Here is a 27,901-nt window from a genome sequence, read left to right as displayed (position 1 = left end):
ATTTAATTGGAAGCTCTGATTAGAATTTATTACATTTTAGTATTGGATTTATGTATATGTACGTATGTGTACCTAAATTTATTTTAAAACAGAGAGATCGATCCCTACCATTTATCTAGGAACTAATATCTTGTATGCACAAAAAAAATGTATACATGACAGTACTTTTAAGTATACTTTTGTCGTTCATAGGAAACAGCAAGAATCGAATCGTAAAGTAACATATTATATTATATTAAATAAATACTTGTCACCAAATGTAAAATTTTTTCGTGAAATATCCCGTTTCATTTTCTCCAGGACCCAAGAAGGCTGTACTTAATATACATAAATATATTAAAGTTTCATTCAGGTGATTGAGTTTCAAGGAAATTTGAAACTGACAACTGAACTTGAGACGAGACGAACACAACAATGCTTACAAACACATAGAATAATTCTTATGGAATAGTTAAACAAGTCAAAAATATTTGAAACCTCTTGCTGTGCACCCCCAGCTAGATCGAAAAGGATCTTCTATTTACCCTACCCAACGCCATAGCACTCTACCCGATTGGAATTTGAATGGTTTCACAAAAAATTAAAATTCTCGCACCAATTATTTCAACACGAAACGAAATCTGAATGCATTTTATGTGGAAAGAGACCCAAGCTGAGGAGCAAGTGTGCAATACAGTAAAGCCTCGTACAACAAACGGAGAATCAGGAGATTTACAAAATTTTTGAGGCGTCCGACACAGCAGAGGATGATGAGAGTTCACTGTATTGAGTGGGACCCTACCTGTCCGGATCAGCAAAGAAATGTTGACGTGTAAATATTGCTCGTTGCCGACAACATGTGTTTAACGAGGGTCTGTCACTTTTACCCTCCACTGTCTGTCTATTAACAATTAATAGCCAAAAACTAATCAAGGCATAAATTCGAAACGAACCGAGCCGTCCCGGTCCCTCGTCCACCGCACACAAACCACTCAAATTACCAATTCGGGGGTTGGGACCCATGAAAAGGGATAAAAATTCCCTGTTAATGTTGTTGTCGATCTTTCTGTATGCTTGCCGCATCCACCAATAAATATTCGACTGAAATAATACTCTCCCACGAAGAAGAAGCCAGGGAAGAGATTTATTTAGGACCAACCATTTGAGGCAATACTTCGCACACGTGCAAGGGTCTCGTATCGTATCGGAGCTACCTGCTTGTAGTTTTGGAATGCGTGACGCGGCCACTCGGCTCGGGAGGAACCGAGAAACACCTGCCCCAGGACGAGCACTGATTGGTTGAGGCTTAGGGGTTGGTTTCGCCAGGTCCTATAAATACGAAGAGCAGTTGCGAATCGGACATCAATTCTATTGCGAGCGTTGAACAGTCAGTATCAGAATCAGTCTACTCCAAACATGGCCTACGAAACTCTGCTCAACAGCACGTACAGTCCTGTGTGCGTTAAAAAGACCTACACCCCATCGAAGGCCGTTAAGAAGATCCTCAAAATGGCCTGTAAACTGCTAACGACATCGTCCACCACCTCCAAGGGGCACAGGGAGCTCAAGAACACGCCAACCCACACTCAGCAGCCTCAAATACTCGTGCTCAGCGAAGAAGAATTACAGAACTCCCAAAACGAAGAGTGGGAAGCAGCGGCGCCCGCGCCACTTTTGCAACTGTGATCGAGCGAGAGGATCGTCCTGAACATCTAGAAACAGCTTTAAGACTACGCCGGAATCGGTCTCTAAATATCCGAGCAGCTTTAACGCCCCACTCAACAAGTGGAAATTACTTAAATGCAGCCAACTAAGCTTTAATCATTGTCTTCCATCTATGTAAATTTAAGTGACTGAATAAATACATAATATTAATAGTAACCGACTTCTCTGCATTTCTGATTCCAACTTTCCCTTTGTTATTTTAATTTCCTCCAAGGTTTTCCATGAATTCCAAAAACAGTTCTTACCCCTTCCCAAAATCCCTTCCCTGAATAACAAGACACAGTAATAAACAACAAAAAAGTAAAATCCAAAAGAACCTTAAAAGAAACCTTCGGCTACCTTTACCTGTTTCCTTTGATCAAAACCTGTTGTCGATTCAAAAAACTCGAAACAACAAAAATGAGCTGAAACCGACTGAGAAACCTGTTACCCAAAGGCAGTTTCTGATTTTTGTTTTCTCCTTTTCGCTCCTTCTTAGGATTGAGGCTTGGACAAAATAAATCTCAAATTGCATTGAAACAGGTAGAGAAGAACCCGACAACACCAGTATCCCTAAGACGATAAACAAAAACAAAGCGAACCCAGACACAGCAGCAATAAGACTATCTTAAGAATAAGGGCGAAGGGCTACACGTCGCAGCTCAAACTTTGCTGCATCCAACAAATGAATTTAAGAAGCGTAAAGTTGTGCGTGTAATATGTAAATATATTACATTCAATATATACAGAGACTCTGATCATTTATTGAAGTCATACATAATAAAAAGGATCATAAATAGTGGAGGGAGAAGTATCGGTTAGAGTAAAATCTGTATATTAGTAGGTTATTTCCAGCAGTTGGATATCCGAAGAGAATTAGTGGTATAAATTGTATAGAAATTAAAAAATATAAAAGGAAAACGATATTGGGATAGTAAGGGTTAGAATAATTAGGTACAAGTACATATGACTATTCTCCAACTATAAACGAGTTACGTACATACTTATATTGTCAGTGCAAGTACTATTACCATTTGACTATGGGGTGACCAAGCGAATTATCACTTATCGTGACACTAAGCCCAGATACTCCAAAGCTCCCGTGAGGGAACCAAACCCCTGGCTGAGTACAGACAGAAAAAACCATCAAAGCCCGATGATCGTGCCTGTCAGAACAGAACCATGGCCACTTCCATCACTTATTCCATCAGAAATACAAACAAAAAGATGAAACAAAATTTTAATAAATTTTGCAAACAATAGAATCGGTTTTCGGTTACAGAACCAAAATAGTTCTGACGAAATGGCAAAACAAATCCAAATCCAAAAACAGTCACAGAGATCGGTATCGGGATCGTAGAAAAGGTCTGAAACTCTTGCTATTCCCACGCCAGGGATCCATTAAGGGATAATTGTCTTGGAAGAAAAACGTAGCACAAGATTCCCACGCTTCAGTAGGAGCATTCAGGTCCTGCAGGAGATACCTGCTGCCAATGCTGAACGTGTGAAATTTCAGATCCTTGCACCTGCCCTCGTCTCGGACTCTGTGATTGGCTGAGATGCTGCGCCTCTCTTTCGGACAGAAAATGTATAAATAGCGCCTCCAGTCTTAGAGAGAGCATCACACACCATTCGACCGTCTAATCGAGAACATCTCAACACGCACGCACAAAAATCTTAGAATGTCGGCCATCACCAAGCAGAAGAATTTCAACAACAATATGTATAAGTCGAAAGTATCACCCTCGCGCCGTCTCAAGAACCTCCTGAAGCCACTCCTGGGACACGTCTTTAATCTGAAGAAGGAGCAGCCCAAGCGCAGCTCCTACATCGCCTCTGCAGAGAAGGAGGCCGAGTTTGACTGGCTCAACAACGACATGGACAATATGGCCAACGAGCATCTGGAGAGCCGCCTCATCGAGGAGATCCGCCAGTGCGCCAAGGAGGATGCAATCATCGTCTACAACCAGAACGGCTCTGGGAAGCTGCAAGCCATGGACCAAGAGGAATACTATGTTCCAGTTCACTTTGCTCGCACCAATGCCGGCACCTTCTTCTGGACTTCGTTGCAGCCCAAGGCCAGCGAGCCCTATGCCATCGAATGGAACTTCCTCGATCGGTGGGCCCAGGCTTGAGGTATCAGCCAGGAGCTGGGACTACTTGAGCATCTCAAACCGGGGTTTTTCAACATTTTTTTGGGACAACTCTTCAACTAACTGGAGCTTGAACTTCAGCGGGATGGGCACATCAAAGTTTGGGCACTTCGACTTTGGTTCATCGATTTTGGGATTACTTGCCATGGGCACCACTTTTGGCAATTTTGACTGAAAATGCCGAAAAGCGGATGGGTATCCGATATTTTTGGGAAGGAGAATAGGAACAATTTTCTTCATTTTTGCTGTGCAAAAAAGAGAACAAATTGTTAAGACGAGGTTTTGAGTGAACGTTGCTTGTTAACAAAAATAAACATTTTTAAAAACACATTTTATTTTGTTGCTTTTTTTATGGAAGATCCAGCACATGGTTCTGCAATGAAGAGGGGACCGTGAGCGAGATCAAACCATATGAGTAGCCGTGCTTGCCTGCCGACCATGAGGATATCTGGGAAATTCCAATGCAACTGACATACCTGATACATGTGGGAGATGTGTGTAAATGGTTAACTAAAAAATGGTACTCTGTATATGTGGCAATAACAGCCTTAACAAATTCTATATTCGGCATTACAATATGGCGTTGTAGTGACGTGTCGGCCGTTACAATTATAGACAGATTTCAATTCATCTGGGAGGCTTACATATATGCAAAATGTGATTCTTGGATTGTCCGTAATAGATTGTTCTCTCTTTAATCGAGCAGCCCTTTGCTCGACTTATCACCCATATTCCTATCATCATATCCTCCCTTGTTTAATCTGTTTAATCCTATAAGAATAATATAAATGGTGGCTGCGAATAACTGACGCACCTAACTTTTCATGATAAATAAATAAAAAATCATTTTATTTGTATTTTAATCAATATTCTTTGGTTACAAATTTTTAATTTTCGATCTTTCCCCGTTAGCCATGCGTAACGTAATAGCTTTAGGCGCTTAAAAATATAGATGCAAGCGGCATGGCCCCTCTTATCGGGAATTTCTTACCCAATTTTTTTGCAATTGGCGGTTAAATTTCTACAACTCATGTTTTTTAGACTTTGGAATATTCCCACCATGAAACCCCATAGTTGAATTGATTCAGATCCGAAAAGGATATATGTACGTATGCCGGTTCATCAAACAGAAAAAGAGATGATTTTGAAAAATGTGTTTTTCATATAACGGATATGGCCCCAAAACCATAACAGATATCGTATTTTGATACCTCTCTATTTCTTTCCTATTAGTTGGACTATTTACCATGCTCTTCGGATACAACTTTTCATTTTCTGATCTGCGGTTTCTCTGCATCATAAGAAACTGCGTGTCTCTAATGTGTCAAATTCTTCCTGCCTGCTGCATTTTTTGTTGGTCCTCAATTAGACTTCGAATACGTTTTTTTTTTGTAAGTTTTCATCCTAAGCTAGTTTTGAATTACGTTTTTAAAAGTCATACCGCTCACATTTGGCTTCTTTAACAATTCTTCTTATTTTAAAATTGCAAAATGTCTTTATATTTGCTGCCTGATATCTTTACCCTCCCAGAATTTGAAACGGTGCATTTTTGACCTGCTATGTCAAATATTTTAACTCTTCTAGTTGCCTTGAACCGAGATACAGCGCATCACACAATCCTAAGATTAGCTCCGACATGTTTTAGGGAATTAAAAATTAAAACATATATTTATATATATATGTTTTTCAAATGTAAATTCTGAACAGAGGTTAGTTTTGCTTCTACAGCTCAAAAACTTTGAATATCAACTGGTCAAAATAATAACTACATACATATGTGAAATCAATAAAATAATAAAATTTAAGTTTTATTCAGTTTCCCCATGAAGAGTTGATTTATTTCATCATAAGAAAAACTAAATTTTATACAGACTAATTCTCTTATCTAGAATGGAAGACGTAAGCGATTATGTTGTCATCTACACCGTATTGGGCGGCGATATGTAAAACGCTAACGTATCAGTCTATAATTGTATACAAGCAATAACAATTCGTAATAAGTAAATACAACATAACAAATGCAAACAAAAGAGTTAGCTTAGATATTAATCGGAATAAACCATAATTGCAGCAATCACAGCGGCACGTTCCAGGAACGTATATAACAACAAATATACAATATTGCACATTAAATTGTGGGGATTCGACCTTGAGGGACGCCAAAAACTGCATCTGCATTGTGAGTGTGTGTGTGCGTGTGCGTGTGTGTGGGTGATCCCCTTCAAGGCCCCATTGCACTTTCCTCCAGCCCGGTCCTGTTGTCTCTCTGCAGGCCGCTCTGCTCCTCTGCTCCACTGATCCGACTGAGCACGCGGCCGAGAGCCAAACGGTGTTAAAGCTTCTGTACCAACCAAAGTAACGTAACGTAACGCAACGTAACGTGGCGTAGGGCGTCACGTAGGGGGGTTGCGCTTTGAGCGCGTTTAAAGCTGCAACCATCTTGACTTTCCGTCAGTGTCCTTTCTCTCCCTCCCCCCACAGGGTATTGGGTGGGTGAGAGCGACGAAGCAGAAGTAGATGATGCGTTTAACGGTTTTCTTTCGACTGACGACGGAGGCAGCGATCGTCTTGATTTTATACAAGAAGTCGCGGCCTGCGCTGACGTTGACGTCGCGCCGCGTAAATGGAGATAAGCAACATGCAACATGCACTCTCACACACGCACACACACAAACACGTACGATGGGTCTGTCTCTGGTTTGTTTGTGTATTTGTTATCATGTGGATGTATAATGCATTTATGCCGGAACGCGAGAAGGAGAAGGGGAAGGGGACAGGGCCCTGAGGCCCTTTTTTGTTATCTCCAGTCACTGGGCTACCCATTTTTATGTTTATCACCTTTTTTCCATCTCTCTCTCTCTCTCTCTCTGTGTGTCTCTATCGGTCTCTTGTTTTTTGTTTGCTTCAGGTCATTCGTATCTCTGCCGTGGCGGGTCAACAATGTTCAAAACTCTTCCCAATAGTGTTTATTTGTGTGTGAGATTTGTTTCCATTTAATCTTCTTCCACACGCACGTACTCGTACAGCGCAGCAGCAGCATCTCGAGGGTCCGCCGCACCTCTCACTCTCCCCCACTCCCACTATTGCCATCACACAGTGACTCGTTTTTAACGATCTCGCGGACCCCAAAACAAGAAACGACCCTCACAGCAGCACACAGCCGCACACAGGCGCATTCTCCATTCTTATGTGCATTCACCATGCATTTATATTTATATACATATGTACATATGTACATACATGCACGCATGCATATGCACATATGTATGTATGTATGTAGAAGACCACTTTACGCCCCTTTGGAACAGAAGTTTAATGACCGTTCGCTCATGACCAAGTCAATCAGATGCGGGACTATTTACGAATAGGACAAAATCAGTGGAAACGATTCAGAAACAAATATCGAGATACACTTCACTCCATCGATCGGGATGGGCTGGGATCGGGGGAACGGTTAGCAATGATAAAGGTTCTTATCAACAAGCAAACCCTACAATCACCCTCTGGAGCAGGTAAAAATTATACATAGATACATATAACCCCCGATCGCTTCCCCTAATCATTTCCTTCCTTGTAGCGAGAACATGCTCCATGCGTACGCTGTTCACGCGCAGGACACGCACGGAAGGAACCGTGAGAACCGAGCCCGAAACCTAAGGCCAACACGAGACGAAATAACAGTCGCACCCTAGAAGAGGGTAACAATAGAGCAGGTTCCGCTGGCACCCCAAGGTACCGGTATTTCCAATTGAATTATAAAAGGTTGGTTGAGTTGAGGGGCACCTACGAGTATCAATAGGCCAGAGAATGAAAGCAATCAGGTGCAAATCAAAAAGACAGGCCAGCAGTCACGTAATGGTAAATAGGCCCCAGCCCCAGAGCGCAACTAGACTTACTAAGAAACCACCCCTAGCAGGTTCAAAAATATTATTTGGTACTCCACTTGGTTTTGGTAGCTGGTAGTTACCAGCCCAGGGAAGCCCAAGCGGTTTCCAGTCAGGAAATCACAGCCAGAAGCTTGACCCAATCACAAAAATTTGAACAATGCGTCAAGATTGTTGCGATGTGCCGCCTTATCTGGGATTCGCCGCCCGAATACGGCGATTTTGAATACGAGGACAACGACGAGGAGTTAAACGAAGACCTCACTTTCCACGGACCGGACTATTTCTACGGTGGCATCAAGGTGGATTACAGAAAGGCCAAATGCATTCCTCCTGGCCTCAGTAAAAAAGAGCTAGAAAAGTTTTGGCTTGCTGTGGCCGAGTGGGAAACGGAGGTGAAAAACCTTTTCCTCGTCGAGAAATTCGTCCCCATCCTCAAGGAGTACGACAACGCCATTAAGATCGATCTGTGGGGGATGCTCCATCTCCGAAAGACAGTAACATGCTATCGAAGCATGAAATCTAAAATGACACCACAACCAACGACAACAACTACTACAGCAACAACGACATCTATAGAAATTGCATCGACAACGATTTCCCCGTCGACTGCAGGTTGCAATGCGAATACCGAAATCGGAATATGGATAAATCATCAGATCAATGGCACTTTAGGTCTGCATAAACTAATCAAGAAATTGTCGCCAATTGTGGATAAGCTCGAGCGCCACGAACGCGGAAGTTGCTGTCCCTATGAGCCCGTCCGAGATCGGGTGGAAGTAGTCCATGACGGCATCGATTTCATACTGGAATTTCACAGCATAGAGCCCTACAAGAGAGCGCAGTCCACGGGTTTTATGGGCTCCGACTTTGATAATCTAAAGAGGAGGTTGGAGTACCTAAGCTTAGAGCTAGCCAAGGGTGCAGGAAGGGGAAATCGTTCCGTAGGAAAGTGCTGCCCCGCCTGGTCCGAGCAGTTCAAGACTTTCCAAGTTGAGATGGCGAAACATGTTGAAAAACTTGGAGCGAACACCTCCATTTTAGATACGGCAGCCTTGACCAACAAGCAAAAGGATTTGGAGATGCTCAGTTCAGATCAAATGCAGATTATACAAAAACTAGAAGCTTTACATAGCACTCAAGCTGCTGAGATCACAGAAGATTGTTGTAAGAATAATGAAAAAATTGTGGAAAATATAGAAAAGCTCTTGGAAGGCTTGAAATCAAGTGACGCACTGGGTGAGTCAAAAAACGATATAGTTGGCTCTCTTCAGGAAAAGCTGACCAAAACAAATGGAACTCTAACAAGTACCGAAAGCTTCCTGATTGCTGAGGAAGCAAATATCCGAAAAATCACATCTTTGTGCGGAGACGTTTGCCCCAGTCAGAAGAAACAAAGACTCGGACAACAATCGACGAGTGTAAGCCTACTGGAGGAACAAGTGGACCAAATGAATAATAAAGTTCTAGAAATAGTTGATCTTTTAGAGTCACTAAATTGGGCAGCACATCTCAGATCTATAAGCCAGGTAAGGCAAAGACTCAACGATTTTACGGTCGAACAGAAACAGATAGATGTGAACTTGGCCGTAATTTCTGAAGAGCCATCGGATGAGTCGCTAAAAGAGTTGACCCTGAGAATGAACCAGCTGGAGGTGAAGCTGAATGGACTCCGCCCCAAGAACCAGACCTACGAACAGCTCCTTTTAGACCGACTCGGCGGACTGGAGCAGCATATGAGAGACCGTCTAGGTGAGCTGAACGCGAGGATCAAGAAGACCGAAGCGGATGCAAAAAAATGCAACACTGTCTGCGACTGGGGGGAGCTGCCAACCATGGCGGAACTCCAGAAGAGAGTCAAGGCAATGGCGGCATCGCCATAAAGAACTATCTTGCCTTACATTGAAATTGTTTTGTAGGAGGGTGGATGTTGGTCGTTCCCACAGTTCGGATTCCCAATAAATAAAAAGGCGGGGGCGTCAACTATAATTCTGGTGTATTTGGCGTGCACAAAGCTGAGGGCTGGTTGTAGATAGGCGCGTAGGTGTCGAGAGACTGTTCTCTCCCGCTCGGCCTACGGCTAGCGCCCGTGATGGAGCGCCGAGTGGATCGCGTCCACGCCGCGCGAGAGCGAAGGGCATGGGAGAGCGCGCGAGCTAACAGAGCGCTCCAAAAAAAATGTACTTTACGAATATTTCAAGAAATATTTAAAATATCCCGCGTCCTAGTCATGTTTTCCAGCACTGTTACCCACGTACGACCTACGTAAGTTAAAACGTTAACGTTATAATATTTCATCGGTTTATTTACGGTATATTTTGAAAATGCGAAAGTATATTTCGGTATATTTCTGAGGGTCGGACGGTTTATTTTTGTCGATACGTCCCGGTCACACTGTTCGCCAACCACGTGTTGTTTACATTTTTTAAATAAAAAATAAAACAATAAACAAACGATTCAGGCCGATTATGCGCGACAATACGCCACCGCATCGCCCGGACTTTGAAGACGGCGACGATGAGATACTGGAGGAGATAGAGCTGGACGCGAATGCCGCGCCGCCACTAGACGACGACGAGGATGAACTAGAGGAGGTGACACTGGAGCAGCTGGAGGCACGTCTGGGCATTCACGACGACGACGATGATGATGATATGGATGAAGAGTCCATCCGGGACCGGGAGCGCATTGCGAACATGAAGGACGATGCGGTGCTCACGTTCCGCAACCATACAGCGCCGGTCTTCGCCTGCAGTATGCATCCGCAGTATAGCTGGGCGGTCACGGGCAGCGAGGACGATCTGGCCTTTGTGTGGGACACGAGCAGCGGCGAGGTGCTCTACAAGATCACCGACCACAAGGACACCGTCACCGAGGCTCACTTTAGCCACGATGGCGCCTACCTGGTAACGGGAGATCTTGCCGGAGAGATCAATGTCTTCAAAGTGAGCGAGGTGCGCGAGGAGCGACCCATCCTGACCAAGGTCTGGGAGTACTCCATGTCCGACATGTCCTGGCTCTTCTGGCATCGCGGTGCCCATGTGCTCCTGGCGGGCAGCGACACCGGCGAGGTCTACGTATGGCGCATTCCCAGCGGTGATTGCAAAATCCTAGCTGGTCAGGGGGAGCGGTGCGAGTCCGGAGAACTGAGCGGCGACGGCAAGAAGCTGCTAACAGCCTACATGAATGGCGTCGTCAAGCTCTGGGACCTGAAGACCTGCCAGGTGCTCATGGAGGTGAACGAGCAGCACCCGATGGGCTTCGGAGAGGTCACCCACGCAGTGGTGGCCTGTGAACTCGACTCGCCCTTCTACATCTGCGCCGAGGGAGGAGGTGAGAAACCAGTGGAACAGCTGAATAGGTGGCTCTCTAATCCGACTCAATCACAATTTTAGGAAAGCTTCTATTCTGCACCAACAGTGGACCGGTCAGTGTTGTGCAGTCGGAGCACGGCATCGAGTGCATTGCCTTTGCTCCCGCTTCGTCGGACTTGAAGCTATTTGCCTGCGGCTCGCTGGACGGTCACATATCCATATGGGACTACTCAAAATATTCGCTGCGCACTGTCTGCGAGAATCCAGTGCCCAACGATGGCGTCCTTAGGTGACTTTCCTCCCCTGTTCTCGCGAGTTGCTAAATTTTGTTAACGTTTTACGTGGCTATTTCAGACTCAAATGGTTGAACGGCAACACTATCCTGGCGGCCACATCGAACGGCAATCTGAATGTATTCGATGCCCGCACTGGCAGCCTGAAGTTCACCCTCACTGGACACTATTATCACATCTACGAATTAGCCTACAAGCCTCTGGATAACCTGCTGTTGTCCGTATCTGAGGACACCACTGCTAAGATATTTAAGGTTCCGCCGCTGGGCGACTAATGTTGGTGCTAGAAACGATTACGTGCTGTTCGAGTATATGTACATAAATAGACAATGCATATGAATGTAAAGGATAAGTTCAATGTAAATGTATTAAGGGAGCACTGGCCTAAGCTGTTGCTCCTTAGGGGGTTCCTATATTTCAGGCGTTGCCTTGGCAAAGGTTATCCATCAGAACTAAGCTACTGTATTCTCTCTTTGGACTCTTGGGACTGTCCCCGCTCTTAAGGTGGGGGCATGCGTGCCATGATGGGGTGCCAGAGAGGCGTACACTTTGTTTGTCCGCTATCATTCACCTCACCCATACACACAGGGCCCCACACAAAGTGAAACAATTGTCCGACAAAAACAACACATTTTTGGATTTACATATTTGTCTTTATTTTGTTGTTTTATTATTTTATTCAAGCTTTTCGGCCGAGGGCATGATGCCCCGCCGATGCAAATCAGATTCAGTCTGATTCGGGTTTTGAGTGCGTCTGGTTCTCCATAGAGCGGGATACTCGCACAAGTAAATCTCTTGGGGCTCGCAAGCGATACGAAGCAGTACGAGTTTTCTAGATAGCCTAGATAGTGTTGTGTTCCACGAGAATTAAGAGGATCCCCCAAAAGGATATATTTAACAAAAATAAAGCCTTTATTAATATTAACCAGTAAATACATACATATGTACAAACATATATGTACATATGCCCAAGCGTCTTTTACACTGTAAAGCTTGATCATGAAAACACATGACTCGTGGCATAATGGAAGCAACACAAAAAATATTAACGAAAATTGCATATGGAAGTGATCCATCATATTTCTCCTTCCACATGAGCATATATTCTGTGGACTTCGATGTGTGAGTGGCGCGCAAAACTTGAAAAAATCAAATAAAATAAAATAAAGTAAACCCGACAACAATAAAAGTCACACGAAATCACAGTTAATCAACTGCAAACGGGGGCCCGAACCCGCTGTATATGTGCACATAAATGCGGTTATGGTTACGGACGCGGACGCGAACACTGGACAAAATCGCGCTCTGTGTGTGTCTCTCACAATTAGATTACCAGAGGAGCAGAGCAGAGCAGAGATACTATAACCTGCAGAGGCGCTACATTTATTTTGTTTATTAGTTGTGTTTTTTTTTATGACGAGAGAGCTCTGATCGAGGAGCTAGTCCAGATGATATTCGTCGGGGTACTAAAAGTACACAGCCCACAATTGAATTATCACAGTTTGAAATGTCAAATGCACGCGCCTAGCTATGGGTCCGTTCCTGTTGTTCCCCGTGCTCCTCTAATCCAACTTTATTCATGATAATCCGCTCAAGTGTTTAACAAAAGTCCCACAAATATTTTTACTATACGTACATATACATACAAGCACACACACACACAAATATGTACATATATTCACATATGTTGCGTGTAAAATACTACCGAATCTGTGGGGCTAATCAGTGAGAAGCATTTTCGGGAAAATGAGCAACGAAAGATGTTCGGTGAAACCCCCATCCGGTAGATCATTCGTATCGCATCGCCTACTCAGGCGAGCTAACTCAGAGACCTCATAAGTGAAAGCAATATACATATTGTATAAGGTTAACAATTGAAATTTGATTCATCGATAAGCCACAAGAGATTATGATTTCTTGTAGCCTACTTCCTACAACTAGCTCTATTATTCGAATCGTAAGAGTTGACAGTCTTTATCCTCCATTTTCCCACTCTATCTTCCTGCTAGTAATCCTAGATGGCTCTAGAATCCTGGGGAATAAAATGGATTCTTACCTCCTACTATGTGCTAATATAATATAAAGCTAATGTACATAAATATCGCGTAAAACGGCTCAAATCCGAATAATTATTGAGTGTTGGCCTAAGCAATTAGCAAGTTTTATAAACACTTTTTGTCCCATAAAACCATTCAACAAGCCCAATAGCAACTTTTTGTTTGATAGGTAAGATGCCAAAATCAACATTCCATTTATATCATATTAAAGGTCGTTGACTAACAGACTCTAACAGACTAAGAGCGATTCCGTTGTCTGAAGAGACAGCGAAGCATACAAAACTTCTCTTTGCCCGCCACACGTGCTGCGGCCTCAAGTATTTTTGGCAGTAAACTTTCCTGCCTGGGCCTGAGGTCTTGTCGCAAGTCTATTGAAATGGTTGCTGGTTCTTGCATCATGCGATAGAGAAGAGGCCGAAGCATATTCCTCTGCCAGGGCGATGCGCTGCCTGCTAGAAACTGTTTGCCATACACCATTCACACAGATAGGATAGGCATAATATGGAGCGACAGGTAAAGAGAGCACCTGGAGAGAGCCAAGCACCGCAACACCGCAGCCGAGTGCAAAGCCATAGTTAGCCATGCCATGCTCTGAGCACTGCAGAGAGCGCGACGCGGCAGCGGACCGGCAGCCAGACAGACGCAGACCCAGACCCGCTTCATAAAGGGGGCTAAAAATGAATTCCAAACTTACTTTGAACAGAGCGCGTGCATGGAGCGGTTGTCGTCCACCCGGCATGGCATTATCGAAGTTTATTTACAATATACACATGCACACATAGTTTATCGAGGCCTGCACTCGTTGTCTCTGTTATAGTTTATATCCATAGTGACTGCGGTAGCCCTCGAAGATGCCTCTTCAGCCAGCTCTGCCCCTTTGAAAGACACCACGTGTGTTTCCGATAAGCTACATTTCCATACACCATATGTACGTACATGTGCGAGAGTGGAGTGTCGTGTGTGTGCGCGAGTATAAAATAAAGCTGAAAACAGAAAAACTGAATAAAAGCATGTGGAAGAGCGCGAAATAAAAAGAACTGTGTTTGAATCGTCGGACGAGCTCCACGCTGGCACTGAGCACGCTGAAACCGTGCTGATAAAACAAGTAACGCAAAACCCCTCTGGAGACCGCATAGAGCAATGGTCTTGCAAAAGTTTAAATAAAAGTAAAAATCAAAACAAGGAACACCAATAACCATCGCTATAAGAAACAGGAAATCCTAGAGGGATTCAAGAACCCCTCGACAGCAACCCCTAACTCAAGTCTCTTTCTTGAGCAAAGCCCAAACCAAAGTTGTGTATAATGGCGCGTATTCAAGCGAGCGATTCTCTTATACCCCGACAAATATTTGAGATGCCTCCCGCCGAGCAGTCGAGCCGGGAGAACCAGTCCTCCGCGGACAGTGACAGCCAGGGTTCCGGGGTGAAGCTCAAGAAGCAGATCGGCCTGCTCGATGGCGTGGCCATCATCGTGGGTGTCATCGTGGGCTCCGGCATCTTCGTCAGCCCCAAAGGTGTGCTCAAGTTCTCCGGCTCAATTGGACAATCGCTCATCGTCTGGGTGCTATGTGGTGTTCTCAGCATGGTCGGCGCCCTGTGCTACGCGGAACTGGGTGAGTAATGGGACCGGACCGTCCATGTAAAGGCTTTTCTTTTTGTTGTTGTTGATAATACTCGTTTACTCGTAAGCCCACGCCCGGTCGGCGGTTCTGCGTTGCTGGCAGTTATTGGTTCCGGCTGATGACAGCACTTTATGGGTCAGCATATGGAAAGTGGAGTAGTCTGTGTAATAGAGGAGGGGGCTTGTTTACATAGGTGAAATGAGTGTAAGACAAGCGTGGTAGCACCTGAGGTGGGGCACGCATCACAACTGGATCAAGAACGAGCATTCATTAAAACGCTGAGGCCAACTAAATTCCGCTAATGAGGTTAGGGCTAAACAGACGTGTAACTATTCGGCAATAGGGTCTTTAATCCATATTATGGAATTCTTGTTACATCCAAATATTAATGTTAGCCCCTAGATACACTGTACATCATAAATGTACATACATACATATACACATATACATATGTACAATATACTTCCCCTTTTTGACGGAGCCTATGCCTCAAAGACCGAGAGTAAAGAATCTGTACAATGACACGATCAACGAGAGAGGGAACACTCACAGTAATATAGTTACTCTGAGCAATTTCTGGGGAGACTCGTTTTAAAAATGGAAATTAGTTCAGCTTCATCAAGATGACCTCTTCAATAGACACACCAAATCAGTTCCCCGAGAAACTGTTCGCTTGAATGAAATCGGAGGGGGGAGGAGCAGAAAAGTAGCCGAGTCAGACACAACATTGAATTAGCAGCAAATTAACGTGGGTCCCTTCTTGGTACAGTAAACACTCGCTCCAAAGGTTAGACCCTGAAATTTTGGCGATCCCCTAAAAGAGCTTAAAATGATCAGGGTATTGTATTGTCTGTATTTCTCATATTTCTCTTTATTTATTGTACCGCTTCGACTTAGAACCAGTTTTGTAAATTTTCTTAAAAGCTGGCACGCAATACAACAGACTTGCTCGCAACTGGAGTTACGGGGTCTAATAATATTGATTATAATATCAGTGATCCTTATCAATGGTACGTTAGATACCTCTTTGAATACCTTTGAGCAGACACTGCTCCTGTAGTTTTGTTCGTCCCACACAGGTCGGGACTCGCCAATGATTCAGCAACAGGACCTTTTAAATAGGTAGAATTTAACGTTTAGAGGAAATACTCAATTACAGTTTAAATAATAAGCATATGCCATATAAACTATGCACAATCCACCCTCTTCCTCGAACCTACTGTTTAAATCATTATCATTCGAACAACCCTCGCAGCAAGATAAGAAACGATGAGCAGGGCAGAGCTACGAGCATGTCAGAGCTCTCTTATACTATATATCGCTCCCATATATGTGTATTTCTCCCCACGATTTTACTACTATCTCTTCTCTCTTTTTAGGCACAATGATACCCAAATCCGGAGGAGATTACGCCTACATTGGCACAGCCTTTGGTCCGCTGCCTGCTTTCCTTTATCTGTGGGTCGCCCTGCTGATTCTGGTGCCCACGGGAAATGCTATCACGGCCCTGACCTTTGCCCAGTACCTTCTGAAGCCCTTCTGGCCCTCCTGCGAGGCGCCCGCCGAGGCCGTACAGCTGCTGGCGGCTGCCATGATATGTAAGTCTGTGAAGATAAGCGAAGAGAGGAATAATAATAATAATAATCCATCGAGCAGCTTACGTATACTAATTGTGATTGACATTTGTGGCCCTTAGGTGTGCTGACCGTGATCAACTGCTACAATGTCAAGTGGGTGACACGTGTGACGGACATATTCACGGGCACCAAGGTGGTGGCCCTTCTAGTTATTGTCGGCGCAGGCGTCTGGTACTTGGCCGATGGCAATACGGAGCACTGGGATAAGCCCTTCAGCGGGGGCAATCTTTCCCCGGGATACATTGCCCTAGCGTTCTACAGTGGCCTCTTCTCCTACTCCGGCTGGAATTACCTCAACTTTGTCACGGAGGAGCTGAAGGATCCCTATCGCAATCTCCCCAAAGCCATTTGCATCTCTATGCCCGTAGTGACGATCATCTACATGGTCACGAACGTTGCTTACTTTTCGGTGCTGTCCACCGACGAAATACTCTCATCGGATGCGGTGGCCGTCACCTTTGGGGACAAGATGCTTGACTATATGTCCTGGGTGATGCCCTTTGCCGTAGCCTGCTCGACTTTTGGCTCTCTCAATGGCGCCATCTTTGCATCGTCCAGACTGTTCTTCGTGGGGGCACGCAACGGACACCTGCCGGCGGCCATTTCCCTCATCAATGTCAACTGTCTTACCCCGGTGCCATCGCTGATATTCCTGGTGAGTCAAACTTGATCTGATCCTATGCCAATACAGAAACTGTTTCTTAACCTACTTTTGATCTCCTGCAGGGCGTTCTCACCCTCTTGCTGCTGTTCATCAAGGACACCTACGTGCTGATCAACTACGTCAGCTATGTGGAGGCCCTGTTCACGCTCATCTCGGTGTCGGGTCTGCTGTGGCTGCGCTATAAGCAGCCCAAGACAGAGCGGCCCATACGGGTCAACCTGGCCCTGCCGATCATCTATCTGATCGTTTGCCTCTTCCTGGTGATATCCTCGTTCTCGCAGTCGCCCTACGAAGTGGGCATTGGCACAATAATCATCCTGTCCGGCATTCCGGTCTACTATCTGACCATTCACCATCCGGTCAAGTGGCTGGCGGACACCTCGCAGTCCATCAATCTGTGGTGCTCCAAGTTCTTTATTTGCATGCCCAATCAGGAGAAGTTCGATTAGAGACTGGATCAGAGAGGAAAAGAAGGAAAGGTGCCTTCCGCGAATGCATCGATCGGGCCCAAGTCTCAAGCTATCGCTAAGTTAGATTAGAAATTTGGAGATTTTGAATTCAACGCACAACATTACAAAAGTGTTATTGTAAATAACTCAAAGGCATTCTGGCAGCAGAACTTTGCGCGAATTATTATAATTACCTATTCATAATTTTAATATTACTTGTCTCTCTCCCCCACCAAAAAAAACAACAACAAAAACAATTCCTCGGAAACACAAGCAAAAAAATACACGACACAATACCCACAATACCCAATATTTTACCTATTTTAACATAGTACATTTGCACCCGTACATATGTACGTCTCTGTAATTAAGAAATAATTTAGTAATTATTTTATTATGCCCGAAGTAATTTTTGCAAAATGTAAAAACCGAATTTCTTCTGTATAAGAATTAAATTAAAAATATATATAAACGCCAGAGAAATGTGAAAGAGCGCGAAGAGAGGCAGGAACGGTCGAGTCAAAAGAAAGCTTTACGAAAAGCTTCGCCAAAACCAACTGCTAAGCAAGTGGCTGGCGCGTGCGCAGAGCCATAGGGAGAGAGATAAAGAGAGAGAGAGATGGAGCAAGCGAGAAGCACGTTCCTTTCCGTCGTATAAAAGCGTTGCGTAGGCGATACCGTCATTCAAAAAAGACCGTTGAGCGGGATAGGCAGTCGTCGAAACGGAACGCACGCGTGAAATCCGTGAAATGACGATCACCCCCCAGTAGGGTTCGGTTCAGCTTTACGTTCAATAAAGTTTACCACATTTGTGTTCAGTTATTGAAATGGCCCCAAAACCCGTGCTAATTGTACGCCTCCTGTGCCTCGGGGCACTCCTGGGAGCGGCGCACAGCTCCCTGGAGTACAACCGCTACCTGGAGCAGATATTCAAAAAGTACGGTGATGGCGGGACCATCAACTTTGAGGTAACAACAGCAACAGCAACAGCAACAACAACAACAACTACCCATCGAACTAGCCTTGTAAACGCACACAAAGAGGGGAAATATGAGCCGAGGTAAACAGAGCCGGACACGGACACGGACTCTGCCGCTTTTTGGCTGATGTTATGGCAAACAATTAGTGAGTTTTTGTGGACCGGTCATCATGCACCAACGAGCAGCTAAACCAAAAACTGGTAGTCGGTAAAAGAAGGTGACACGGGACAGGGGAAACAATAAATTAGAGCAAGGCAAATATTTGCGTATTGTGAAAGTGAAACATTGCTGTGCTGTGGCTCTGTCTGAAGACAGAGCGGATTCTGTTCTTGCCAAACAAATCAACAAACAATAAACTCTCAACAGTTATAATCGCTTAGCTGCATGAAACCTGCAATCTTTATGGACCCCCAACACTATCACAATTACGGGGGGGGACTTGGATAGCAGTCACCTCCGTCGCCACTCTCTTATGGAACTCATGACAGAAACGTGGAGACTTTATTGCGGGCATTATCATAAATTTAATCAAAATCCAGACACAAGCACACATTGTGATATATGTGTGTACACACCGAGACTTGAGCATCCAGCATGGACGGCGCAGACCCTCGCAGACACGTAGAGCCTCTATCCAAAACAAGCTCAAAAGATTACTCCGATAAGAGCTATTCTCCTAATGAGGGTAGACAGCCTAACAGCTGACGAATTCGAAATCTAACGGGAGGCCCGTTGGCCCCAAGCCAAGCAGTAGCTCCATCATCCACATTCGCAATGCATTATGCTTATGGGGTCCATAGTTACAGAGAGGCTCCCTGGAAATTGGCATTACTCATGCGTAGCGCTACGCAATACGTTTTGTCCATTTTAATGGCAGGTTACTAAAATGTTTCTACGCACTCGGCATACTCAAAGAGGCGGGGGACGCGTGGCCCCCCACTCCGCCCCACCCATCTGTGTGGAGAGGACAGGAGAGGGTATTCTATTATCATTATAAAATCGCCAATTTCAATTGCATATTATGCCGAGTACTTGGCACACAAACAATTTTGCTGAATGAAAGTAAAAATAAGCTATAAGGCGTTGGATGAGGGACGGGTAGGGGAGCCTCGTAACTTCATGTGTTCCATAATAAACAGACAGGTTCATTTGTTTGGTCTTTTTGGCGGTTTTATTGTACCAGCGCGTGTTTGGATATTGTTTGTAGACACGATCCTCATCTTGGAAGAGGAATCTCTAGCTAACTGCTTACTAAGCGCCTGGTACAATCGACAGGGCACACGCCCACTCCCGGCGACAGACAGCTGTCAAGGCATTTAGATACTATAAATATTCCCCTCACAGCTCCACTTTCGAGACAGCAAAAATGCGGCAGCAAAACCAACAATAGTAACAATGAACCACTAATTAATTCACATGTAAATATAATTGCTTGGCACGGTGACAACTAAATCAAGTAATTATCTGTGGTATTAGATTTGCACCGAAACTCCCGACTCCCCCCTACCCATTACCACGCTATCAGGCTATGAAGTCCAGAGAATTTGAGAGTAATAATAGTTATAAATGGAAGATATAGTTAATTTTTATCTTGGGGAAAGTACACTAGGCTGCGATCTACATACATCTGTACGTAAATATATAGGGAAAATGCGAGATCTAGATCATTAATTAACTAAGATGGAAGAACAGCTGACAGCTGTTGTTTCCTGTTACTAAACTAAATGCATATTCGAAGCAAAGAGAGTTGCATTATTCACTAATTATTCTATTTTGTCAATACTATCCGTACAGGGTCTCGAGCATTTAATGTACAGCTTGAACCTGGGCCAGATCGAGTTCGACCCCTCGCACACCATCGATGAGCACCGAGCCCAGGGCTACTCCAATGAAACGAAAGCCAGCACTAATGGCACCTACTTTGACAAACAGATCACAGCTAATGCCACCGATGAGGATGTTCTGGATGTGCAGATATCAGCAAAGACCTCAAATAACTCAGCGTCGGGGTCTGCGGTTCCCGAGTTTCTAGAAATACACGACCCCAAGCATCGGCATCCGAGGGAGAGTAGCGGTGAGTAGTTCAGTCTTTATCTTTATGGATCTGGATTATCAGACACCTGAGTATTTGCACTCATCAGAGTGGCCTGATAATACCATAGATTCGAGTACACAAAGCTAAGACAGAAGAGCCATAAGCAGTAGGATAGGATGGAAGCTCAGACAATAATTATAGAATACCCAAGAGCCCTCAGTGATCATGACAGTATGTGCACTTGAATGACAATAATGAGCAAGTGACAACAACAAAGTATTACCTGAGAGACAGTTCCACTTAGGTCGTAGAGAAATTCTTAAGCCGCAATATACATCACACATATACATATATGAAGAAGGAACGGGGCCCGACTCTACTTGTACATATGTCTATGTACATATTTACCTCAATTGGCCAGTTTCCAAGTGCAAGTCAGGGCAGGGGCAGGGGCAGGGCCAGCGGCATCCACATGCACACATATGTACATATGTACTCGTAATAAATTCAATTATGCTATCCAACTCATTTGGATGAGAGGAAGTTCCGTCTGTAAGTGCGACCTTGCCGCATAAATTATCTGAAAACGTACGGCCATCGTGTCTCACTCTCCTTTTGGGCAGTGAGATGCGATGGCAAATCAACAGGTGGGAAAAATCCTTGTCCACAGGGCGATAAAACGATAAACGACCCCATTATGGACGCGGAAGTCGAAAACAAATTGTCGTATAAAATCATCCATTCAACAAAGTGGAACTAGAACAAGCCTTTACGGCTGTTGGTGTTTTCGTTGCTGGAACCGAGATTTACCGTTAATTGCAATGTACACAATCATTAAAACGACTCTCCATAAACAGTTAGCACTAAGCGGGACAAAGGCGGGACAATTCATTAAGTGTTCCCACATGCACATGCGAATCGGGTGTCAATTGACTGTGTGATTGAGTGAACAAAAGGAGCCGGGCACATCTACAGCTCTCGTGCGCTTCTAGCTACTCGTATTTGTATGCTGGGAAGGGGTTAACCCGCTAATGTCAATACGGGATATCATACCAGCTAGTGTAAATATTAATCAGCAAGAAACGTATGTAACAAATCGACATTCTCCACTCTATTTAATTTCTAGTCGATGGCAGACCCTGGCCTGCTGCCGCCTGCTTGTCACCGAAGCTTTTGCTTTCCCTGATTGTGGACCACAATGATCTGCACAGTAACAGCATTTACCGGAAGCTAATCAAGAAGGACTCCACCGTTCCGACGGAGACCACACACAACTCCGATGAGGAGTACAACAACTTTATCAACTCGGTACGGATCACCCCGAGAGCATTCATGAAGCTTTGTCCAGCTCTGCTGGCCCAAATCGACGGCGGAGTGTGTGCACAGCCTGCTCCACGCCTGCACATTCCTCAGGATAAGAACCAGAAGATTTGGGATGGTAGGTGAATAGGGCTGCCACGTGGCTGTCCCTCATGCGGATCCCTCATGCGGTCTAACCATTTAACCACTTTCAGCTTGGATCTATGCCAGTATTTCCATGTTTGTGCTCTCTGCATGCGGTCTGCTGGGCATTCTCCTGGTGCCTTTGATGAAAACGACAGCTTATCAGGAGATTCTCAAGTTTCTGGTATCCGTAGCTGTGGGCACACTGGCCGGAGATGCTCTGATGCACTTGCTTCCTCACGCTCTCTTCAAAGAGGAGAAGCACGAGCAGGCCCTAGACGCAGATGGCGCGACCGATTCCGCACACAAGCACAGCAATGAGGCGGCCTTGCTGTGTGGCTGTTCCTTCCTGGCCGCCCTGTTCATGTACATGCTGGAGAACGTAATTCCGCTGCTGAAGGGCGACAAGCAGAGCCACGGGCACAGCCATGGACATGGGCACAGTCATGGCCACTCACATGGCCAGCAGGTGGAGAAGCCAGCGTCAGAGCCACCGGCTCCACGTGAGCTGAATGTGATGCTGCAGGAGACGAAGCTGGACGAAAAATCACCAGAGCGACCACTCACTCCTGTGGCCTTCATGGTCATCATTGGCGACGGGCTGCACAATCTAACCGATGGCTTAGCCATTGGAGCCGCCTTTGCCAGTGATCCTGTGACAGGTCTGGCCACGGCATTCGCCGTCCTATGCCACGAGCTACCGCACGAGTTGGGCGACTTTGCTCTCCTTTTGCAGACGGGTGTCTCCATGAGGCGAGCCATTTACATGAACCTGGTTAGCTCGGTTCTGAGCTTTGTTGGCATGGCTGTGGGTCTATTCATTGCCGGTATTGGAGATGGGATGACGCAGTGGATTTATGCAGCCACCGCCGGCTCCTTCCTGTACATTGCCTTTGCCGATCTGGTGCCCACAATGAGTGTGGCCCACAATCCGGATATGGCGAACGATCCAAAGGGTATTCTAATCCAGATATTCGGAATATTCCTAGGCGGACTGATCATGTTGATCATTGCCCTGAACGAACACGACCTGGAGGGACTGTTCAAGAGCTTCTAGACATTCCTGAAGACAAGTTCAGAATCTCAAGCTGGCCACTGGAGGAAGTTCATCTGTTATTGTTGTAGATAATTTACTTTAAGCATCTTTGAAATCTCCACTTGAGTGGGAGTCGTCCTCTTCCCCAAGCATGTACAAGTTTAAGCCAATTACCAAATTGATGCGACTGTCGTAACAGCAAATAGGTTAAGGATATGTTAGGCTAGTTTAAGACGGAAAGTAAATGGGAATCGATATCCAAAGTTTCTGTTGGTCCGTTTTCATAACGAATTGGGCTGGCTGGGCGCTCTTTAATGAATTACCTGTTAAAACTTATTGAATAGCTTTATCTATTAAAAAACTGTTTAAGATAACTGCAATTGTTGTTGCTCCTCAAAGGGTTCATGGGGCAAGCGAGCGGGGTTCTGCAAAAATCAAACATGAGCAAGGGGACCGACGTTGTCAATTAGTGCCATTAAGTTCTTACCAGCTTCTGCGATCGCTCCTCCAAAAAGCCATACGCAACGTGATTCAACTTAAAGCCACAAGGCAGGGCCACGCCTTGGATGCGATAGAAGGCTCCTGCTGCCCCTTCATCGGCCACCTTGTGGGCTGCCGAGACGGTGCACTTGCCCAGGAAGTGAGTGGAGGCCACCATGGGTCCCCGCGAGATGTCGATGTGGTCCCCCAGTCGGTACAGACTCACTCGCCCATTACTCTGTTGCGCAATACTGGGCAACTGTTCGCTCTTGTATTTCGAGTCCTTAAACATCTCCTGGGCGAGTTCTTGCTGCACGTCCAAGCGTTCGATGCGCAATTCCTGGGCCGCCAGTCTGACCATTTCGGCCGAGATGGCACGCATTTCCGACTTCGATGGCTGCCAGCTTTGGGTCTCTAGCACAATATCGTGGACAAAGCTACCCGACTTGACTATGATAGAGATTTGTTAGAGCAGAGATTAACAGAATTTAAGCATTGGATTTACTGTTTGGCCCCGGAAAGCTGTGCAATTGGAGGTTCGCTTCCGTCTTAAATGCCCGAGTCAAAGCAGCGCCCAGCATGAAGCTGCATGTACGCCAGAAGGCCCTGCAAAATGGAACAGAGATGAGCAAAATTTGACTTAATTGCGCCATATCCTTACTTGTTGACCACATGCGGTTCGGAGACATTAAAGTTAAGCAGCTGCAAGGTGCAAGACTCCTGCAGCGGCCTGTGCATATCCCACGGAACACTGCCATCGATCAGAGCCAAAGCCGAGCGTCTGCAATGTCCCTCACCCAAGTGTTGAGCGCAGTTGAACGGCGTGGAGATGTGGTTGTTCATCACCAGAGTCACATCCTCGGGCAGGCCCAAATAACGAACCTCGATCTTGTCAATACGGCCAACGGCATCCCGTTGCCGGCGCTGCTCCTGTGTAAACAGCTCATTCCGAGAGGCAATAGACGCTGAACCGGCGGAAAAGTTTGCTGCAATAAATGTATGTCATATTAATAAAACCATGACATAAATCTGCCTTTTTTCGCCAGATTCTAGCCGAGCATGTCACCACTGAGCCTACAGCCGCCTCGTTAAACGTGAGCACACAACGGCATTTAGTGAAATACACTTGAATTGCTTTTAATCAATAAAAGTGCCAGTAATTAACCACGCTTACCTTTTGTTCTGTATTGCTGTAGCTGCCTTAGGGCACACCAGCTTGTTTTATGTAATTTTGTGGCCGCAGACATCTCGTAAAAATGTGAACAATTGTGATGGCACTTTCGCACTAGGGTTGTCGAACTACAAAAATATATCGGCGATATTTATGTGACCGCGCAAAGGTATTTCCTGAAAATACAAAATACCAGATGGTATATACTGGTATTTTTGAACAACTTGCTGGTATATAATGGTATTTTTCGGGCTAGGCCGCATAAAAATACCGAAAATACCAAACCAGCAGTTTTCTGTCAAAGAACGAATTCGCGAAGAAGAAGAGCGTGCGCGCGGATGTCACTGGCCGCGGAACCTTGTGCCGCATATCATCGGATACACGCTGGGCCGCAACGAATGGAGCGTCATCTTGTTATCGTCCTCGTCCAGGCCGTACTTGGAGAAGTGCTTCACACAAAACACCCAACTGCCGGTCTCTGGGCGATACTCGACGAAGCGCGTATCGTTTGCATAGCAGGCGCAACGCAGATGTCCCTCCCAATTCATTTCGATCAGACGCTGCGCATCCTTCACAACAGGCACAGGCTGGGTCTTGTCCACGGGCCATACCTGCTCGAGGGTGACTTGTGCCTCACGATTCAGGCCTTGGTTGATAGGCGGCCTCTTCTCATCGTCAGGATAAATGATGATCCCCTTGTTACGGAAGTAAACTGCAGAGAGAGAGCGAGAATAGTTCTTGGCGGATGATGCTTGTCTGGCCTGGCTCCTCCCCAATCACTTACCAATCTCATCCAGATTCAGTCCAGCCACGTCCATTTCCATGGCAAAGAACACAGTGCCATAGCCCTCGCGTCCAATGGTGAAATTGGGCACCACACAGGACCCATCCTCGGCCAGGTAGGACTTGAGATCATCCAGCGAGGGTATCGTGTAGTAGCCCACGCGTCGCAACACTATCCCTGTGGGATGTGGCGCATAGTCTGACGCCCCATAGCGCCTCGTTGCTGCCTCAATGGCCAGTCTGGAGCGATTCACTACAGTCTCCTGCGAGAGGGCCGCCTGCTGCTGCTGCTGCGATGCGAAGGTATCCCGCTTGGCAATGGCGCTGGTTTGCGACTTATCCGTATCCTGCCGATGTTGGTCTCTGCTGTCCCTGGAAGAGAAACCGCTGCTGCTGCTACTGCTCGCCGTCTCTGTGGGACTGTCGGACTTTTGGTGGGGACGTCCCAAAGCCGCTTGGAGCCTGTGGGGACCGTTGCTGTTCACCGAAGATTTGGAGTTTGGGATATCGGCGGCCTTGTCCTTTTTTTTCTCTCTTGTTTTCCTGTTTTTACTCATTATTACAGCTATTGGTGCGTCGCGTCCACACACACACACACGTATATGCTCAAAATGGGATGCTCCGGCTGTTGCTCCACTTAACTACAGGTAAGTTATTTACTGGTACTATATCGTTACTAACTTAGTTAACGTTACGTAGTTACTGCACGGTGCCTAGTTAGTTTAGGCGTTTAAGCGAGTTTAAGTAAAAGAGTTTGAGCCGATTTTGCGGGCGCCGCAGACGCACACACACACGTAACTATGCTCATATGTCGGGCTGTTGCTCCACTTAGCTACAGGTTAGGTATTTACTGGTACTATATCGCTACTAACTAAGTTAACGGTACGTAGATACTACATGGTGCGTAGTTAGTTTAGGCGTTTAAGCGAGTTTAAGTGAGAGAGTTTAAGCCGATTTGGCGGGCGTCCGCAGACGCACACACACACGTAACTATGCTCATATGTCGGGCTGTTGCTCCACTTAACTACAGGTTAGGTTACTACTGTTACTAGATAGTTACTAAGTTAACGTTACTTTACGTAGTTGCTGTACGTAGTTAGTTTCAGCATTTAAGCTAGCTTAAGCGCTTTGGCGCGCCGCGTCCACACTCACACAAACACACATATCATAACGGATCTTTCACTAGGGCTGGATCGTTGCCGAAACGATAGTATCGATATAAATTTATAAATTATATTTATATAAATTGCAATTGAGATGGATCTCATGAGATCTGAAAAACACGATGGCTATAACTATAGAATTCTTTCTATAACTATAGCCTCCTGCTAAGGATTGGTAAGGACATAAACTGGACCTAGACGTACAACAATCGATGGTATTGTGTTCGTATCGATAGCATAGCTAGGGCTGCAAAAACTGCAAAACCGACGCTACGCGACGCTACGAGACGCTACGAGACGCTACCCGGCTACCGGCTACTAGGACTAGCCACTGACAGGACTTTCCAGGACTACGCACTACACTGCACAGGACAAGATGGATACGAGCAAGGCTGGAGCCAGTGCCACTGCTGCGACCAGCAATGCGTCATCCCAGGACCAGCAACAATCTGTGGGCCCTTTGCGACCGGCAAAGCCTGGCCGGATGAAGAAACTAGCATATCCGAAGAAACCTGACCAGTACACAAACCGCCGACCCGTTTGTCCCATGTTTTACCTCTTCAAATCATTTAGTCTAGTGGAATTTAACGCCAACGATCTGAAGAACGCGATCCAGTACCTTAAAAGCCCCAGTCACATAGCAGATGTGAAAATCGGCAAGGTCAATTTGGTATCGTGCCTCACATATTTTCGAAATGAAAAGTTTGTAATAATATTAGACGAGTATCATCTTTCCCATATGGTATGTACCCATATATCCCTCAGTTTGGCTGATTTTAATTAATTAATGTATTGATATTTTATTTGCAGACTTTTCTACCCGTACCGAAATGGAAGGTACTTGTAATAGCTGCATTCAACTTGCAGGGCACTATGTTCCATTATTTATACGTTCGTGCGGTAAGTTACAATACAAGGAGCCTTTACAAGTATTATTTTCCGCGATTTAACAAAGGTTGCTCAACTTTTTAAATAGAGGGGTGTTAAGTGGGTTAAGTCTGGTTTTTTTATGGTATGGTATTTAAATGGTATTTCTCGAAGCTGAAATGGTATT

The 27,901-nt window shown here is 45.4% G+C and overlaps 9 protein-coding genes across 12 annotated transcripts; 7 read left to right on the top strand and 2 right to left on the bottom strand.

The window, feature by feature from the left end:
• The first annotated feature begins 1,327 nt into the window (after positions 1-1,327).
• Positions 1,328-1,837, top strand: LOC111066789. The gene has a single exon (XM_022355643.2). The coding sequence runs from the start codon at positions 1,396-1,398 to the stop codon at positions 1,663-1,665; it is 270 nt and encodes an 89-aa protein (XP_022211335.1). The 5' UTR covers positions 1,328-1,395; the 3' UTR covers positions 1,666-1,837.
• Positions 1,838-3,324: 1,487 nt separating this feature from the next.
• LOC111066786 (enhancer of split malpha protein) lies at positions 3,325-4,126 on the top strand. Its single transcript, XM_022355636.2, has one exon. It carries the CDS (start codon positions 3,366-3,368, stop codon positions 3,816-3,818), a length of 453 nt encoding a protein of 150 aa, XP_022211328.1. The 5' UTR covers positions 3,325-3,365; the 3' UTR covers positions 3,819-4,126.
• Positions 4,127-7,620: 3,494 nt separating this feature from the next.
• Positions 7,621-9,719, top strand: LOC111066758. The gene is made up of 2 exons (XM_022355593.2): positions 7,621-7,694; positions 7,753-9,719. Exons 1-2 carry the CDS (start codon positions 7,644-7,646, stop codon positions 9,601-9,603), a joined length of 1,902 nt encoding a protein of 633 aa, XP_022211285.2. The 5' UTR covers positions 7,621-7,643; the 3' UTR covers positions 9,604-9,719.
• Positions 9,720-10,096: 377 nt separating this feature from the next.
• On the top strand, positions 10,097-11,667 carry LOC111066807 (angio-associated migratory cell protein). Its single transcript, XM_022355690.2, has 3 exons — positions 10,097-11,053; positions 11,116-11,323; positions 11,389-11,667. The coding sequence occupies exons 1-3, from the start codon at positions 10,189-10,191 to the stop codon at positions 11,600-11,602; spliced, it is 1,287 nt and encodes a 428-aa protein (XP_022211382.1). The 5' UTR covers positions 10,097-10,188; the 3' UTR covers positions 11,603-11,667.
• Positions 11,668-11,751: 84 nt separating this feature from the next.
• On the top strand, positions 11,752-18,246 carry LOC111066806 (large neutral amino acids transporter small subunit 1). 2 transcript variants are annotated; one of them, XM_022355689.2, is made up of 5 exons: positions 11,752-12,113; positions 14,202-14,997; positions 16,386-16,604; positions 16,703-17,298; positions 17,370-18,246. In XM_022355689.2, the coding sequence occupies exons 2-5, from the start codon at positions 14,688-14,690 to the stop codon at positions 17,754-17,756; spliced, it is 1,512 nt and encodes a 503-aa protein (XP_022211381.1). In that variant the 5' UTR covers positions 11,752-12,113; positions 14,202-14,687; the 3' UTR covers positions 17,757-18,246. The 2 variants fall into 2 exon arrangements, with proteins under 2 accessions (XP_022211381.1, XP_022211380.1); XM_022355688.2 differs by having other exon boundaries at positions 11,752-12,148.
• Positions 18,247-18,436: 190 nt separating this feature from the next.
• LOC111066805 (zinc transporter foi) lies at positions 18,437-23,624 on the top strand. The gene is made up of 4 exons (XM_022355686.2): positions 18,437-18,724; positions 20,531-20,810; positions 21,898-22,209; positions 22,286-23,624. The coding sequence occupies exons 1-4, from the start codon at positions 18,584-18,586 to the stop codon at positions 23,269-23,271; spliced, it is 1,719 nt and encodes a 572-aa protein (XP_022211378.2). The 5' UTR covers positions 18,437-18,583; the 3' UTR covers positions 23,272-23,624.
• Positions 23,506-25,021, bottom strand: LOC111066808 (39S ribosomal protein L39, mitochondrial). Its single transcript, XM_022355691.2, has 5 exons — positions 24,905-25,021; positions 24,392-24,716; positions 24,236-24,336; positions 23,738-24,180; positions 23,506-23,675 (listed from the first exon to the last, which is right to left on the bottom strand). Exons 1-5 carry the CDS (start codon positions 24,975-24,977, stop codon positions 23,616-23,618), a joined length of 1,002 nt encoding a protein of 333 aa, XP_022211383.1. The 5' UTR covers positions 24,978-25,021; the 3' UTR covers positions 23,506-23,615.
• On the bottom strand, positions 24,994-26,492 carry LOC111066809 (nuclear pore complex protein Nup98-Nup96-like). 2 transcript variants are annotated; one of them, XM_022355694.2, is made up of 3 exons: positions 25,686-26,492; positions 25,513-25,613; positions 24,994-25,077 (listed from the first exon to the last, which is right to left on the bottom strand). In XM_022355694.2, the coding sequence occupies exons 1-3, from the start codon at positions 26,239-26,241 to the stop codon at positions 25,030-25,032; spliced, it is 705 nt and encodes a 234-aa protein (XP_022211386.2). In that variant the 5' UTR covers positions 26,242-26,492; the 3' UTR covers positions 24,994-25,029. The 2 variants fall into 2 exon arrangements, with proteins under 2 accessions (XP_022211386.2, XP_022211384.2); XM_022355692.2 differs by lacking the exon at positions 24,994-25,077 and having other exon boundaries at positions 25,228-25,613; positions 25,686-26,490.
• Positions 25,247-27,839, top strand: LOC111066810. Of its 2 annotated transcripts, none has more exons than XR_005967813.1 (4): positions 25,247-25,800; positions 26,250-26,331; positions 27,006-27,589; positions 27,658-27,779. XR_005967813.1 is itself a non-coding variant. In XM_022355695.2 (4 exons), exons 2-4 carry the CDS (start codon positions 27,224-27,226, stop codon positions 27,821-27,823), a joined length of 477 nt encoding a protein of 158 aa, XP_022211387.2. In that variant the 5' UTR covers positions 25,253-26,331; positions 27,006-27,223; the 3' UTR covers positions 27,824-27,839. The 2 variants fall into 2 exon arrangements, 1 of the variants encoding a protein (XP_022211387.2); XM_022355695.2 differs by adding an exon at positions 27,803-27,839 and having other exon boundaries at positions 25,253-26,331; positions 27,658-27,747.
• The last annotated feature ends 62 nt before the right edge of the window (positions 27,840-27,901 follow it).

The sequence above is a fragment of the Drosophila obscura genome, unplaced genomic scaffold (genome assembly GCF_018151105.1).
Source record: "Drosophila obscura isolate BZ-5 IFL unplaced genomic scaffold, ASM1815110v1 contig_189, whole genome shotgun sequence".
Classification (NCBI taxonomy): domain Eukaryota; kingdom Metazoa; phylum Arthropoda; class Insecta; order Diptera; family Drosophilidae; genus Drosophila; species Drosophila obscura.
Note: the sequence above shows the minus strand (reverse complement) of the source record. Positions and strands in the feature narration are given on the sequence as shown.

Bases quoted from the DNA above. Each gene is read 5' to 3' on its own strand.
- LOC111066786 (XM_022355636.2), top strand. From the start codon at position 3,366: ATGTCGGCCATCACCAAGCAGAAGAATTTCAACAACAATATGTATAAG.
- LOC111066807 (XM_022355690.2), top strand. From the start codon at position 10,189: ATGCGCGACAATACGCCACCGCATCGCCCGGACTTTGAAGACGGCGAC. The intron at 11,054-11,115 runs GTGAGAAACCAG...TCACAATTTTAG, and splicing joins CATCTGCGCCGAGGGAGGAG to GAAAGCTTCTATTCTGCACC. The intron at 11,324-11,388 runs GTGACTTTCCTC...TGGCTATTTCAG, and splicing joins CCCAACGATGGCGTCCTTAG to ACTCAAATGGTTGAACGGCA.
- LOC111066808 (XM_022355691.2), bottom strand. From the start codon at position 24,977: ATGTCTGCGGCCACAAAATTACATAAAACAAGCTGGTGTGCCCTAAGG. The intron at 24,337-24,391 runs GTAAGGATATGG...TCCATTTTGCAG, and splicing joins GAACCGCATGTGGTCAACAA to GGCCTTCTGGCGTACATGCA. The intron at 23,676-23,737 runs GTAAGAACTTAA...TGATTTTTGCAG, and splicing joins AGGAGCGATCGCAGAAGCTG to AACCCCGCTCGCTTGCCCCA.
- LOC111066806 (XM_022355689.2), top strand. From the start codon at position 14,688: ATGGCGCGTATTCAAGCGAGCGATTCTCTTATACCCCGACAAATATTT. The intron at 14,998-16,385 runs GTGAGTAATGGG...CTCTCTTTTTAG, and splicing joins CCTGTGCTACGCGGAACTGG to GCACAATGATACCCAAATCC. The intron at 16,605-16,702 runs GTAAGTCTGTGA...TGTGGCCCTTAG, and splicing joins GCTGGCGGCTGCCATGATAT to GTGTGCTGACCGTGATCAAC.
- LOC111066810 (XM_022355695.2), top strand. From the start codon at position 27,224: ATGGATACGAGCAAGGCTGGAGCCAGTGCCACTGCTGCGACCAGCAAT. The intron at 27,590-27,657 runs GTATGTACCCAT...TTTTATTTGCAG, and splicing joins AGTATCATCTTTCCCATATG to ACTTTTCTACCCGTACCGAA. The intron at 27,748-27,802 runs GTAAGTTACAAT...GATTTAACAAAG, and splicing joins ATTATTTATACGTTCGTGCG to GTTGCTCAACTTTTTAAATA.
- LOC111066789 (XM_022355643.2), top strand. From the start codon at position 1,396: ATGGCCTACGAAACTCTGCTCAACAGCACGTACAGTCCTGTGTGCGTT.
- LOC111066805 (XM_022355686.2), top strand. From the start codon at position 18,584: ATGGCCCCAAAACCCGTGCTAATTGTACGCCTCCTGTGCCTCGGGGCA. The intron at 20,811-21,897 runs GTGAGTAGTTCA...TTTAATTTCTAG, and splicing joins GCATCCGAGGGAGAGTAGCG to TCGATGGCAGACCCTGGCCT. The intron at 22,210-22,285 runs GTAGGTGAATAG...AACCACTTTCAG, and splicing joins GAACCAGAAGATTTGGGATG to CTTGGATCTATGCCAGTATT.
- LOC111066809 (XM_022355692.2), bottom strand. From the start codon at position 26,241: ATGAGTAAAAACAGGAAAACAAGAGAGAAAAAAAAGGACAAGGCCGCC. The intron at 25,614-25,685 runs GTAAGTGATTGG...CTCTCTCTGCAG, and splicing joins ACTGAATCTGGATGAGATTG to TTTACTTCCGTAACAAGGGG.
- LOC111066758 (XM_022355593.2), top strand. From the start codon at position 7,644: ATGAAAGCAATCAGGTGCAAATCAAAAAGACAGGCCAGCAGTCACGTA. The intron at 7,695-7,752 runs GTAAATAGGCCC...CACCCCTAGCAG, and splicing joins AGGCCAGCAGTCACGTAATG to GTTCAAAAATATTATTTGGT.